This window comes from Leucoraja erinacea, unplaced genomic scaffold, assembly GCF_028641065.1.
Source record: "Leucoraja erinacea ecotype New England unplaced genomic scaffold, Leri_hhj_1 Leri_290S, whole genome shotgun sequence".
Classification (NCBI taxonomy): domain Eukaryota; kingdom Metazoa; phylum Chordata; class Chondrichthyes; order Rajiformes; family Rajidae; genus Leucoraja; species Leucoraja erinaceus.
In genome coordinates this window covers 93456-107829 of record NW_026576191.1, presented here as the reverse complement: position 1 = coordinate 107829, position 14374 = coordinate 93456, and the positions used below count along the sequence as shown (strand labels likewise).

Genomic DNA, 14374 nt, shown 5'->3' with positions numbered 1-14374 from the left:
AACGAAATGTCGTTTCTGCAGTCATACATACAAAACGAAAAAGACCCAAGACACAACACAATTTACACAAACATCCTTCACAGCGCATCCATTCTCCTCGCTGTGAAGGAAAGCAAAAAAAAACATATCTCTCCCCTGCACTCCCCTCTCCCCCCCCCCCCATGTCAGAGTCAAAGACAGAGTCAAAGCCCCCAGCGGGCGATGTTAAATGTCCCGCAGCCATTAAAGCCACGCCGGGTGATGCAAGGCCAAGCACCGGGTCTTGGTGTTGGAGCCCCCGCGGGCGCTCACAAAGTCCCGCGGCAATTCCAAGCCGCGCGGGGCAGGGATGTAAGGCCCCGCTCCAGGTAACCTTCAACCCCGCAACTCGGGCGGGAGAAGTCGCCGTTGCTGAAGCCCCGAAAAGCGGTCTCCAACCAGGGACCCGCGGGCTCCCGGTATTTCAGTCCACAGACCTGCGGTAGGAGCTTCCGAATCTCCGGGGGTCGGGCCACAGCAGCGCTCCACCACCGCTCCACCCGCTCCGGACTCGGCCAGCTCCGTGAAGGTGAGTCGTCCGCAGCTCCGCGACTGGAGCCCCAGGTCGTTCCTGTTGGAGGCCGCTCCACGTAGCAGCCCCAACGACAACGGAGACCCGACAAAGAAAAGGTCGGGTCTCCCATGCAGGGGAAATAATTTAGAGTTCCCCCCCCCCCCCCCCCCCCCCACACACATACCCAGGGGCGTAGGGTGGGTTTTGCGCACCCGGGGCAGTTTAAAATATTGCGCCTCCTCAGCGGTTTTTGGTCTCTTCCTTCGGGGGATGCGACTTCTTTTGTCGTATCCCCCATCTCCGCCTGCGCCGAGGCCTAATGGCGGCTTCGGAGCTGGGGCAGCGGTAGCGGTGGCTGGGACAGCAGCAGTGGCGACCAGTACTCGGATCTGGGCAGCGGCAATGGCGGCTTCGACAGTGGCGGCCTGGCCTCGGAGCTGGGACAGCGGCAGCAGCGGGTGCCTGGCCTCGGAGCTGGGACAGCGGCAGCAGCGGGTGCCTGGCCTCGGAGCTGGGCAGCGGCAATGGCGGCTTCGACAGCGGCGGCCTGGCCTCGGAGCTGGGACAGCGGCAGCAGCGGGTGCCTGGCCTCGGAGCTGGGACAGCGGCAGCAGCGGGTGCCTGGCCTCGGTGCTGGGATGGCGGCAGCAGCGGCAGCGGCGGCCTGGCCTCGGAGCGGGGACAGCGGCGACCAGAACATGGAGCTGGGGCAAGTTCCGGCAGCAGCGGCCACTCGACCCGACCAAGGGCCCAGTGGACGACAGTGGCGGCTGGGACAGTGGCAGTGGCCTCGGCGCAGAGATCGCTGGTTGGTTACATTTGTTAGATAAATTTTTAGGCGCGCAAAAAAATGTTAGATAAAAAAAATTATAAAATGGCAAAAAATGTTAAATTTTATTACAATAATTCAGGGGAAGGCTGCTAAAGAGGTGCAGCGTGCCTTTAGAACAAAATTGTTTGCCATTTTATTTAAAAAATTTATCCAACTATTTTTTTGCGCTCCTAAAACTTTAGCGCCCGGGGCAACCGTCCCCCCCCCCCCCCCCCCACACGCGCTACGCCACTGTACATACCCTGACAAAAAAATAGTTAAAAACTACATTTAAACGAAACAGTAAATAATTTAAAAAACAGCCGGACTGCAGAGGCCGCTGCTGACGAGAGTCGCGCCGCCCACCGATACATGATAAGGGAATAATGTCAGTATCTGCAGTTCCTTCCTACACTTAAACAAGAGGGTGTGGGTTTAAGATGAGAGGGGCCAGGTTCAACAGGTATGTGAGGGGCAATGTTTTTATGTGGGTGGTGAAGCAGGCAGATACAATGACCATTGTTGTGTTGCAGGCCTCTACACTGTGGCGCTGTGCAGAGCAGGAACGGCAGCCACCACGGGCTCCATCACCACCGTGTGTAAGGTGGTGAGGTTTCCCCTCTGAAATGACAGCCAGGGGATGTTTGAGGTTGAGCTGTACAACCGGGACAACTTTGAGCTGCGTGTGGTTGGTGAGAGCTGAGTAGCATCGTGGAGATTGTACAGAACCCAGTCTGGCCCTTCAGCCCACATTGTCCATGCTGACCCAGTGGACAATGGCCCATATCCCTCTCAACCCTTCCATAGATCCACATATCCTCAATTCAGAATTTACACTCATGGGCCCACCCTGACTTTATCCATGACTATTCTAAAGTGAATAGAGCAGTTGTCGCTGGTCCCTAAGGGCTGATCAATGAAGACTGTAGCAGACTGTATCTTTACCTCCTGACCCCCTCTACTCAGCCTCCTTGCCCAAGGCTGTTGGGCCAAAGACTCGCACGCCCTCAACAGCTGTTATCAGGCAACTTTACGAGGATGTTGCCAGGACTAGAGGGTGTGAGCTACAGGGAGAGGTTGAGTAGGCTGGGTCTCTATTCCATGGAGCGCAGGAGGATGAGGGGAGATCTTATAGAGGTGTACAAAATCATGAGAGGAATAGATCGGGTAGATGCACAGAGTCTCTTGCCCAGAGTAGGGGAATCGAGGACCAGAGGACATGGGTTCAAGGTGAAGGGGAAAAGATTGAATAGGAATCTGAGGGGTAACTTTTTCACACAGAGGGTGGTGGGTGTATGGAACGAGCTGCCAGAGGAGGTAGTTGAGGCTGGGACTATCCCATCGTTTAACAAACAGTTAGACAGGTACATGGATTGGACAGGTTTATGGGATATGGACCAAGCGCAGGCAAGTGGGACTAGTGTAGCTGGGACATGTTGGCCGGTGTGGGCAAGTTGGGCCGAAGGGCCTGTTTCCACACTGTATCACTCTATGACTAGTGTAGATGGGGCATGTTGGCTAGTATTGGCAAGTTGGGCCGAAGAGCCTGTTTCCACACTATATCACTCTATGACTGTCCTCTCACCAACTAGAGAACAGTCATGATCTCACATCGGCCTCATTGGAGACACTCGGAATAATCTTTAATTGGATTTTATGCTGCACTAAATGATATTCCTTTAATGCAGTATCTGTACACTGTCGATGGCTTGATTGTAACCTGGGATTTTTTCAAGATGTAACTAGGAAAATGGACAAGGGAGAGCCAGTGGATGTAGTGTTTCAGAAAGCATTTGATAAGGTCCCACATAGGAGATTAGTGGGCAAAATTATGGCACATGGTATTGGGGGTAAAGCGCTGACATGGATAGAAAATTGGTTGTCAGACAGGAAACAAAGAGTAGGGATTAACAGATCCCTTTCAGAATGGCAGGCAGTGACTAGTGGGGTACCGCAAGGCTCAGTGCTGGGACCAGCAGTGACTAGTGGGGTACCGCAAGGCTCGGTGCTGGGACCAGCAGTGACTAGTGGGGTACCGCAAGGCTCGGTGCTGGGACCAGCAGTGACTAGTGGGGTACCGCAAGGCTCGGTGCTGGGACTGCAGCTATTTACAATATACATCAATGATTTAGATGCAGGGATTCAAAGTAACATTAGCAAATTTGCAGATGACACAAAGATGGGTGGCAGTGTGACCTGAGAGGAGGATGCTATGAGAATGCAGGGTGACTTGGGCAGGTTGAGGGAGTGGGCAGAGGCATGGCAGATGCAGTTTAATGCAGATAAATGTGAGGTTATCCACTTTGGTAGCAAAAACAGGAAGGCAGATTATTATCTAAATGGCGTCAAATTGGGAAAAGGGGAAGTACAACGGGATCTGGGGGTCCTTGTTCATCAGGCTATGAAAGTAAGCATGCAGGTACAGCAGGCAGTGAAGAAAGCGAATGGCATGTTGGCCTTTATAACAAGAGGAGTTGAGTATAGGAGCAAAGAGGTCCTTCTGCAGTTGTACAGGGCCCTAGTGAGATCACACCTGGAGTATTGTGTGCAGTTTTGGTCCCCTAATTTGAGGAAGGACATTCTTGCTATTGAGGGAGTACAGCGTAGGTTTACAAGGTTAATTCCTGGGATGGCGGGACTGTCATATGCTGAGAGAATGGAGCAGCTGGGCTTGTACACTCAGGAGTTTAGAAGGATGAGAGGAGATCACATTGAAACATAAGTTGTTAAGGGTTTGGACACACTAGAGGCAGGAATCATGTTCCCGATGTTGGGTGAGTCCAGAACCAGGGGCCACAGTTTAAGAATAAGGAGTAAGCCATTTAGAACGGAGACGAGGAAACACTTTTTCTCACAGAGAGTGGTGAGTCTGTGGAATTCTCTGCCTCAGAGGGCGGTGGTGGCCAGTTCTCTAGATACTTTCAAGAGAGAGCTAGATAGGGCTCTTAAAGATAGCGGAGTCAGGGTATATGGGGAGAAGGCAGGAACGGGGTACTGATTGGGGATGACCAGCCATGATCACATTGAATGGCGGTGCTGGCTTGAAGGGCCGAATGGCCTCCTCCTGCACCTATTGTCTGTTGTCTATTCTTTCCGCTGACTGGATAGTACACAACAAAACCTTTTCCCTGTGATAATAAACTAAACTAAACCCCGGGTCGCTCCCAATAGGGCGCTCCGCTACGCCTTGCCTTTTTATTAGTTGCTCAATTATCCAACTTGGATCCTCCAGCCAACCCATGAGGTGGCTTTGCACTTCTTCCCACATTGACATTGACTGCACTGTGCTGCCTTACAGAGCCGATGTCCACACCGACCGTGGAGGTCAGCTGCAACTTGTCGCATCTCACGCTGAACTGCTCCACCGTCAGCGGCTGCCCCGTCACCTACCGGTGGGAGCGGCGATCGCAGGATCCCGGCGTGGGGAACACCACCTTCCCCGGAGCTGTGCTGTACCTGCTGGACCCGGGGCAGCTCAACTACACCTACACCTGTGTCACAGAAGATTGCTGTAGTAGATACACAGTCAATGCAACCCTGCACTGTGACATCCTGCCCGGAGGTGAGTGGGTCAGATGTGGGAGTGGGACTGAGACTGGCTCTGGTTTCAAGAGGTGTCTGACCATGACATTGGCACTCAAATACAACTGGACCATTTCACACACTTCCCTACCATTTCTAGACCTCACTATCTCCATCGCAGGTGATGGACATCTGACCGACATCCACTATAAACCCACTGACTCCCATGGCTATCTAGACTTCACTTCTTCCCACCCTGCTTCCTGTAAGGACTCCATCCCCTACTCCCAATTCCTCTGTCTACGCCGCATCTGCTCCCAGGATGAGGTGTTCCACACCAGGGCATCGGAGATGTCCTCATTCTTCAGGGAACGGGGGTTCCCCTCCTCCACCATAAATGAGGCTCGCACCAGGGTCTCTTCCATACCCGTAACTCTGCTCTCTCTCCCCATCCCACCACTCGCAACAAGGGTAGAGTCCCCCTCGTCCTCACCTTTCACCCCACCAGCCGTCACATACAACAGATAATCCTCCAACATTTTCGCCACCTCCAACGTGACCCCACCACTCGCCACATCTTCCCATCTCCTCCCCTGTCTACTTTCCACAAAGACCGCTCCCTCCGTAACTCCCTGGTCAATTCGTCCCTTCCCACCCGTACCACCCCCGCCACGGGCACTTTCCCCTGCAACTGCAGGAAATGCTACACTTGTCGCTTTACCTCCCCCCTCGACTCCATTCAAGGACCCAAGCAGTCGTTCCAGGTGAGGCAGAGGTTCACCTGAATCTCCTCCAACCTCATCTATTGCATCCGCTGCTCTAGGTGTCAGCTGATCTACATCGGTGAGACCAAGCGCAGGCTTGACGATCACTTTGCCAAACACCTCCGCTCAGTCCGCAACAACCAACCTGATCTCCCGGTGGCTCAGCACTACAACTCCCCCTCCCATTCCCAATCTCAATCCGACCTTTCTGTCCTGGGCCTCCTCCATGGCCAGGGTGAGTCCCACCGCAAATTGGAGGAACAGCGCCTCATATTTCGTTTGGGTAGTTTACACCCCAGCGGTATGAACATTGACCTCCAATTTCAGGTAGTCCTTGCTTTCTCCCTCCTTCCCAGCTCTGACTCAGCCCACTGTCTCCGCCTCTTCCTTTCTTCGTCCCGCCCCCCCCTCCACCCTCACATCAGTCTGAAGAAGGGTCGCTGCCTGAAACATTGCCTATTTCCTTCACTCCATAGATGCTGCCTCACCCGCTGAGTTTCTCCAGCATTTTTGTCTACCTATGCCATTGGCTTCTGTAAATAGTCCCTGGTGTGTAGGTTGGAGCTCATGTACGGGGTGGTCTTGGTGGCCAAATGGCCTGTCTTCATGCTGTATCTCTAGCTCCAAACCCTGGGTTCACCGCTGAGATGAGGTATGTATTTAGTCAGAGGGAGGTGAATCTGTAGAGTTCAGTGTCACACACGGTGGTGGAGGCCAAGTCATTGGGTACTTTTAAAGTGGAGATTGACAGATTCTTGATGTGGGTGTTGGGGGTTATGGGGAGAGGGCAGGAGAATGGGGTTAGGAGGGAGAGATGGATCAGCCATGATTGAATGGCAGAGTAGACTTGATGGGCTGAGTGGCCTAATTCTGCTCCTATCACTAATGACCTGTCTGACTTTATCTTGTGCAGAACCATGGAGTGGTTGGCAGATCGCTGTCGCTGTGCTTATTGGTGGCGGACTGATTCTTATTATCCTCGCTGTCTGCCTGCGTCTCTGGCGTGGTGTATACATGCAGAATGCGCTGGACCATCCCGTGAATTTCTCCACCGTCAAATCCTCAGCTCATAGTCATAGTGAGTTGAACTCCAACTCTGTGGAGAAACAGGAGAAAACTTTCCTCCAGTCTAAGGGAATTGAAGAGGGCGACAACATGGGGCATGTCACCGTCTACTTTGGGGAAACAAAACTGAATGGAAGACCTGAAGAGTCTAGAGTGCTGGTCATCAGAGATATGGAGGAATTGGACAAATGTCGGTGAGAACAAAAGAACAACACAAGATAATGGGAAAACGAGGGACTAAATAAATACACCATACTACCATGGCAAGTTGTGGAAGAAGTCGTTTATCTCAGACGTGAAATAATGATGAACCACCAACAACAAGGTTGACAGAATATATTCAACTGGGTTTGAAAACTTTTCAACAGCCTGTGCTGCACTTTTCCATGTTCTATAAGGATCTTGTTGTAAACTTTGCCAAAGTTTATGTTTACAACATCTATCCAAATCCCCATTGACAAATCCCCACCTATTTTCTATGTTTCTATGTTTACGCATGTTTTTGTGCAGCTTGTGATGACATTGTAACATACACTTTATACATATTAAATCAGATTTGATTTAACACCTGCTGCCTGACATGTAAGCCTCTGCCTGGTGTAACGAAGGCCACTGGTGTTGGCTCATTGTTGTATGTGTACAGGGATCCAGTGACAAACTCCAGTCTCTGTGTTATCCAGTGTTAACTAAGACAATACTGAACCAGATAGGGTTGAATTGTCGATAGACACAAAGTGCTGGAGTTACTCAGTGGGACAGGCAGCATCTCTGGAGAGAAGGAATGGGTGACGTTTCAGGTCGAGACAATTCTTCTGGAGGTTGAATTGTATTTAGTTGACAATTGTATTGGAGAGAGAGAGATAACTCCAGCCTAACGCCAGTGAGTTGCCCTGTTTTCTCCGTAACCTATACAAATTCTTAAGAGATCAGGCAGGCTAGATGCAGGAAACATGTTCCTGATGTTGGGGGAGTCCAGAACCAGGGGTCACACAGTTTAAGAATATATCGAGTCCTATCATATCTAATTTTCTCTTCCAACCTTCTAGTACTGATCAAGCCTTTCTGTTATGGAAGAGGAAGGGATTAGTAGCTTTTCATGATTTGTTTTTGGAGGGTTGTTTGATGTCTTTCTAACAACTCTCCAATAAATATAATTTAACTAATTCACACTTTTTTAGATATTTACAAATGAGACATTTTTTGAAGGCTACTCTACCCTTTTATCCGCTACCACATCAAACCGAAATCTTGGGGAAAAATGTACATTTGAACCCTTATCAGAAAGGATTAATAACGACTATTTATGAGTTGATTTTGAAATTACCAATAGATATATTTGATAAAATTAAGAATGACTGGGAACGAGGACTCCAAATTTCTCTTCCCATAGAAAAATGGGAGAGGATTCTTCTATTAGTTAATACTTGCTCATGTGTACAAGACATGCTCTGATACAATTCAAGGTGGTTCACAGAGCTCATATGTCATAAGATAAGTTAGCTCGTGTTTCTGGTGATATAAATCCTACCTGTGACAGATGTAACTCTGAAGTGGCCTCACTGACTACTATGTTTTGGTCCTGCCCACTTTTGGACAAATATTGGAAATACATTTTTGATACAATTTCTGTAGTTTTATGTATATATTTACAAGCTCATCCTATTACTGCAATTTTTGGGCTTCCAATGTTAGATTCTACTCATTTGTCCCGCTCCGCCCATCGGCTGATTGCTTTTACCGCATTCATTGCCAGAAGATATATTTTATTTAAATGGAAAGACTAATCTTCCGACCACACACCATTGGTACTCTGAAACGATATCATGTTTAAATTTTGAAAAAAATCAGGAGTGACATTGTTGAACCCTTGGTTAAAATTGATAGGGCTTGGGGAAGCTTTATTCAACATTTTCATACGATATAAACTGTCCCCTCTCCAACCGTTATAATAATTCTTTTACCTCTATATGGTTGAACGGACTTGATGACAAACAGGGACTTCAGTTGTTGACATTCTCAGCTCAGATTGTTCCTTTGTTTTCTAGTTTAGGGGCTTTTGTTTCTTCCTTTTTTCTCTTTTTTTCCTTTTTACCTTTTGTTTTGTTTTTCTACATATAAGTTTTCTTTTAGAGATTGAACTATATTGACTGGGAGGTCTATATTCAATGTGTATTTTGACACTGGACTTGTATTTAAGTTATACCTGTTATTAATGTAATCCTGATCCCTATGTATTAATATCATTGTTTGTTTTATTTTTGCTTTTGGAAAAAAAACGAATAAAATGATTTTGAAAGAAAAGACTAAAGGGGTCGGCTGTTTAGGATTGTGATGAGGAAAAACGTTTTCACCCAGAGAAGCACATGGTCTGTAAAAGCCTTCCGGTCACTGTTTAAAAGTTGACAAAATGCCTCATGATTCAGGATGAAAGTAATGATGGGAACATCAAGAGATACAAAGTGGAGAGGTGAGAGGTCGCTGAGGGGGGAAGAGGTGTTTCAGAGGGGGAGGTGGTGGTTGGGGGGGGGGGGGAGGGGGTGGATGAGGGGAGGGGAGGGGGGTGGATGAGGGGAGGAGGGGAGGGATGAGGGGAGGGGGAGTGGGAGGGGAGGTGGATGAGGGGGGAGTTGAGGGGAGGGGGGGGAGGGGGGAGTTGAGGGGGAGGAGTGGGGGATGAGGGGGGGTTGAGGGGGGGGGGAGTTGAGGGGGGGGGGGGGGTGGATGAGGGGGGAGGGGTGAGGTGGGGGAGGGGGGGGGGGATGAGGGGGAGAGGGGTGGATGAGGAGGAGGTGGTGGGTGGATGAGGGGGAGAGGGGTGGATGAGGGGAGGAGTGGGTGGATGGGGGGGAGTTGAGGGGAGGAGTGGATGAGGGATGAGGGGATGAGAGTGGTGGATGAGGGGGGGAGTTGAGGGGGGGGGAGTTGAGGGGGGGGGGGTGGTTGAGCGGGGGAGGGTGGAGGGGTTATGGAAGGGAGGGGTGGATGAGGTTGGGGGGATGAGGGGTGGATGAGGGGGGAGGGAGGGGTGGGGAGGAGGGGTGGGGTGAGGTGAGGTGGTCGGGGGCGGCAGGACGTTAGGGGGGGGGGGGGGGGGACAGAGAAAACAGGGAAGATAGACACAAAATGCTGGAGTAACTCAGCAGGACAGGCAGCATCTCTGGAGAGAAGGAATGGGGGACGTTCCTAGTCGAGACCCTTCTTCAGATTTTTCTCCTTCTCTCCAGAGATGCTGCCTGTCCCGCCGAGTTACTGCGGCATTTTGTGTCTATATGCGGTGTGAACCCACACCTACAGTTCCATCCCACACGGAGGGAAAGTGGACAACTCACCTGCAGTGACGGGGCAACTACTGTGGCAGTTTGTGACAAAGATCCTTTGGTTTGTGACACAAGTAGACGCAGATGTGAACATGAGCGGTTCCTGCAACACATGGTGACTCCTTCTTTGCAACACAAGGTGGAACGAGCCTGGCCAGCTACTTGGTTGGTTTTGGTTGGCTGTCCGCCAGTGTGTGAGACGGGAGATTCACACACAGGCAGAGAAGGAGAAGATTCAAGAAGGATGAGAGGGCATCTTATTGAAACATAAAAGATTATTAAGGGTTTGGACACGCTAGAGGCAGGAATCATGTTCCCGATGTTGGGGGAATCCAGAACCAGGGGTCACTGTTTAAGAATAAGGGGTCGGCCCTTTGGAACAGAGATGAGGAAACACTTTTTCTCACAGAGAGTTGTGAATCTGTGGAATTCTCTGCCTCAGAGGGCGGTGGAGGCCGGTTCTCTGGATACTTTCAGGAGATAGCTAGATAGAGCTCTTAAAAATAGCGGAGTCAGGGGATATGGGGAGAAGGCAGGAACGGGGTACTGATTGTGGATGATCACATTGAATGGCGGTGCTGGCTGGAAGGGCCGAATGGCCTACTCCTGCACCCATTGTCTATTGTCTAATAGGTTTAAGGTGAGGGGGGAAAGATTTAATAGGAATCGGAGCAGGTAACGTCTTCATGCAAAGGGTGGTGGGTGTATGGAACGAGTTGCCAGAGGAGGTAGATGAGGCCGATACTATTGCAACGTTTAGGAAACTGTTGGACAGGTACGTGGATAGGACAGGTTTAGAGGGATATGGACCAAATGCAGGCAGGTGGGACTAGTGTAGATGGGGCATGTTGGCCGGTGTGGGCAAGTTGTGCCGAAGGGCCTGTTTCCACACTGTATCTATCACTCTATGACTAGAGTGTGGATTTTGTACAATGGCCCCTCTTGTTTACACGATCAGTAGACTGTTTATGTACACTTGCTGACCTGGGGTACGGTAATACTCTGCTGGACTGTTTGTAATCAAAAATATAATTTCAATGTGTAGCATTTCACACCTGTGACAATAAAAGTGCCAATGAGATTCCGACAACTGCGTGCGTGTTCAATTTGTAAACTGAACAAAAACAGGAGGGTGACCAGGAGGGGAGGAGAGGGAAAGGGGGGTCTGGCCCACCGCACCCTCGAGGTCGGTCTGTCGGTCTGCTCCTGGGCCAGGCAGCGGGCAGTCTATGGCCACACCGGGGTCGGCTGCCTGCCCCTTGTCCGGGCCTACGTCCGTGTCCGTGTAGAGGGAACACACACGCGGTGACCACGGGGACTCTGGAGGCGGTACGTGAACGCTGGTCACCGCGGGAGGTTGAGTGGCTTGTTGATAAAGTTGACGTTATATTAATTTGTGGATCATTTGTTTGTACGTAGGCAGCCTTTGATTGTGTTAATACTCTATGTTTAATTTTATTTTTTGTATAAAAGTAATTGTATAATATAAAATAAAACCTCGGGGAGGAGACACAGAAACAAAGGTGCAGGAGCAGGCCATTCGGCCCTTCGAGCCAGCACCGACATTGAATGTGATCATGGCTGATCATCCCCAATCAGTACCCCGTTCCTGCCTTCTCCCCATATCACCCGACTCCACTATCTTTAAGAGCTCAATCTAGCTCTCTCTTGAAAGCATCTCAGTCCCAAATGGCCGCACCCTTATTCTTAACCTAATTCTATTTTTGTAAACCAGCGCTCGCTGTCCTAACACGGACCCGGCAGGGTGAAGCAAAGATCCTATAGCAAGCAAGATAGTGCACTCCTGCTAAAACCAATGGGCTGATGTGTAGTGTGCATCAAGACGCAACGGAGCGGAACGTCAGCCTTTTCGTCGGCCCTTTCATTAACCCGACCCGACTTTGTATAAAAGTAATTTAGGGAAGTCCAGGACAAGGGGTCACAGCTTAAGGATAGGGGGGAAATCCTTTAAAACCCGAGATGAGAAGACTTTTTTTCACACAGAGAGTGGTGAATCTCTGGAACTCTCTGCCACAGAGGGTAGTTGAGGCCAGTTCATTGGCTATATTTAAGAGGGAGTTAGATGTGGCCCTTGTGGCTAAGGGGATCAGGGGGTATGGAGAGAAGGCAGGTACGGGATACTGAGTTGGATGATCAGCCATGATCATATTGAATGGCGGTGCAGGCTCGAAGGGCCGAATGGCCTACTCCTGCACCTAATTTCTATGTTTCTATGTTTCTAATTGTGAATCTGAAGAAGGGGTTCGGCCCGAAACGTCGCCTATTTCCTTCGCCCCATAGATGCTGCTGCACCCGCTGAGTTTCTCCAGCATTTTTTTGTGTACCTCCGACTTTGTATATCGTTGGTACACACAAAAATGCTGGAGAAACTCAGCGGGTGCAGCAGCATCTATGGAGCGAAGGAAATAGGCAACGTTTCGGGCCGAAACCCTTCTTCTGACCCCTCCCCCTCCAGTCCCACGCAGTTGTATATCCCTCTCGCAGTTGTAATCAACGTTGCAGGGGAACAGTTTGTGTGTGTGATATAGTGTCAGATTCATGATTCATAATTCTGTTATTATTGAATTGAACAAGATTATAGAGCAGATTATAGAGCTTTGTTCTGCACTTTCATCTTTGGTTCCTGCAACACAAGGTGACGGTGGAACAGAAGCTCCACCCTCAGTCCCGCCCCCCGCCTCTGACCGACACCTCCATCATCCAATCACCGCGCTGAAGCATCATGTCCCGCCCCCACTGCCTGCTGATCGACGTCTCTCTTGTCCAATCGCCGCCTGTCCATTATCAGCCCCGCCCCCACTGCCTGCTGATCGACGTCTCTATTGTCCAATCGCCGACTGTCCATTATCAGCCCCGCCCCTACTGCAGCGGGGCTGATATTGGACAAGAGAGACGTCGATCAGCAGGCTGTGGGGGCGGGACATGATGATTCAGCGCAGTGATTGGATGATGGAGGTGTCCCAACCTCCTGCGACCCCCCTCTTCCCCCCCCACTCCCCACTGGGGTGCGGTGGGCTAGCAGGGGGGTCGCGGGCTGAATGGGTGCACGAGTGGAGACCCGGTGGGGAAGATGGTCGCGGGGTGGTGCGTTGACGGATGAAGTTTCCTTCCGTCCCGTATCTCTCTCACACACACCACACACTCACCCACACACCCACACCCACACACACACACACACACACACACCCACACACACACACACACCCACACACACACACACACACACAACACACACCCACACACACCCACACACACCACACACACACACACACCACAGACACACACACACACCCACACACACACACACACACACACACCCCACACACACACACACACACACACACACACACACACACACACACCCACACCCACACCCCCACACACACACACACACACACACACACACACACACACACACACACACACCCACACACACACACACACACACACACACACCTACCCCCCCACCCACCCCCCCCCCCCCCCCCCCCCCCCCCCCCCCCCACCCCCCCCCCCTCCCCCCCCCCCACCCCCCCTCTCCCCCCCCCCCCCCCCTTCCCCCCCCCCCCCTTCTCCCCCCCCCCCCCTCCCCCCCCCCCCTCTTCACACCCCCCCCCCCCCTCTTCACACCCCGTCCCTCTTCACACCCCCCCCCCCCAATCTCTTCCCACAGGTGGAGGTGGTGGGGAGTCGGCGCTGGAATCTGGAAGTCGCCGCAGAGTCTGTGGAGAGGAAGAGACCGGTCCCACTGACCCCGGAGACTGGAGTCTGGAGCATCTGGCGGTGGGGTGACCAGTTTGATGCATTCACCTCCCCTCCATCCCCTCTCCCAGCCCGTCCCATCCCCGGGAGGGTGGGAGTTTATCTCAGTTACGAGTCCGGGATAGTTACATTTAACGACGCGGACACCAAGTCCCATCTCCACACCTTCACTGGGAATAAATTCACAGAGAAACTTTATCCTTACTTCAGGTCTTGGGATGAAAACCAGTGTCATCATCTCCCACCCCTCCCCAGTCACCCTGCTCCTTTCCCCTCTTCAACCCGCTCACCTCCCATCTCCAAGACCCCATTTCCCTGTTATCCACCCCCCCCCCCCCCATCTCTCCCTCCCTCCGGCTTTACATTTCATTCCGCCTCTTCTCTCCTCATCTGACATCATTTTGTCTCATTTTCACCTCTAGTCATTGTCACTTATTCCACCCACTGATCACCCCCTCACCTGTATCCACCCATCACTTAAAATCGACACAAAATGCTGGAGTAACTCAGCGGTCGAGACCCTTCATCGACCTATCCCTTCTCTCCACAGATGCTGCCTGTCCCGCTGAGTTACTCCAGC

The 14374-nt window shown here is 51.3% G+C and overlaps 1 protein-coding gene across 1 annotated transcript in view; it reads left to right on the top strand.

The window, feature by feature from the left end:
- The window catches only part of LOC129693427 (uncharacterized), a 40440-nt gene extending 32500 nt beyond the window's left edge, over nt 1–7940 (top strand). Inside the window, exons 4-5 of the mRNA XM_055630254.1 lie at nt 4642–4905; nt 6543–7940. Of these exons, the coding sequence (XP_055486229.1) occupies nt 4642–4905; nt 6543–6892 (614 nt within the window). The 3' untranslated portion in view covers nt 6893–7940. The remainder of the gene's footprint in view (nt 1–4641; nt 4906–6542) is intronic.
- The last annotated feature ends 6434 nt before the right edge of the window (nt 7941–14374 follow it).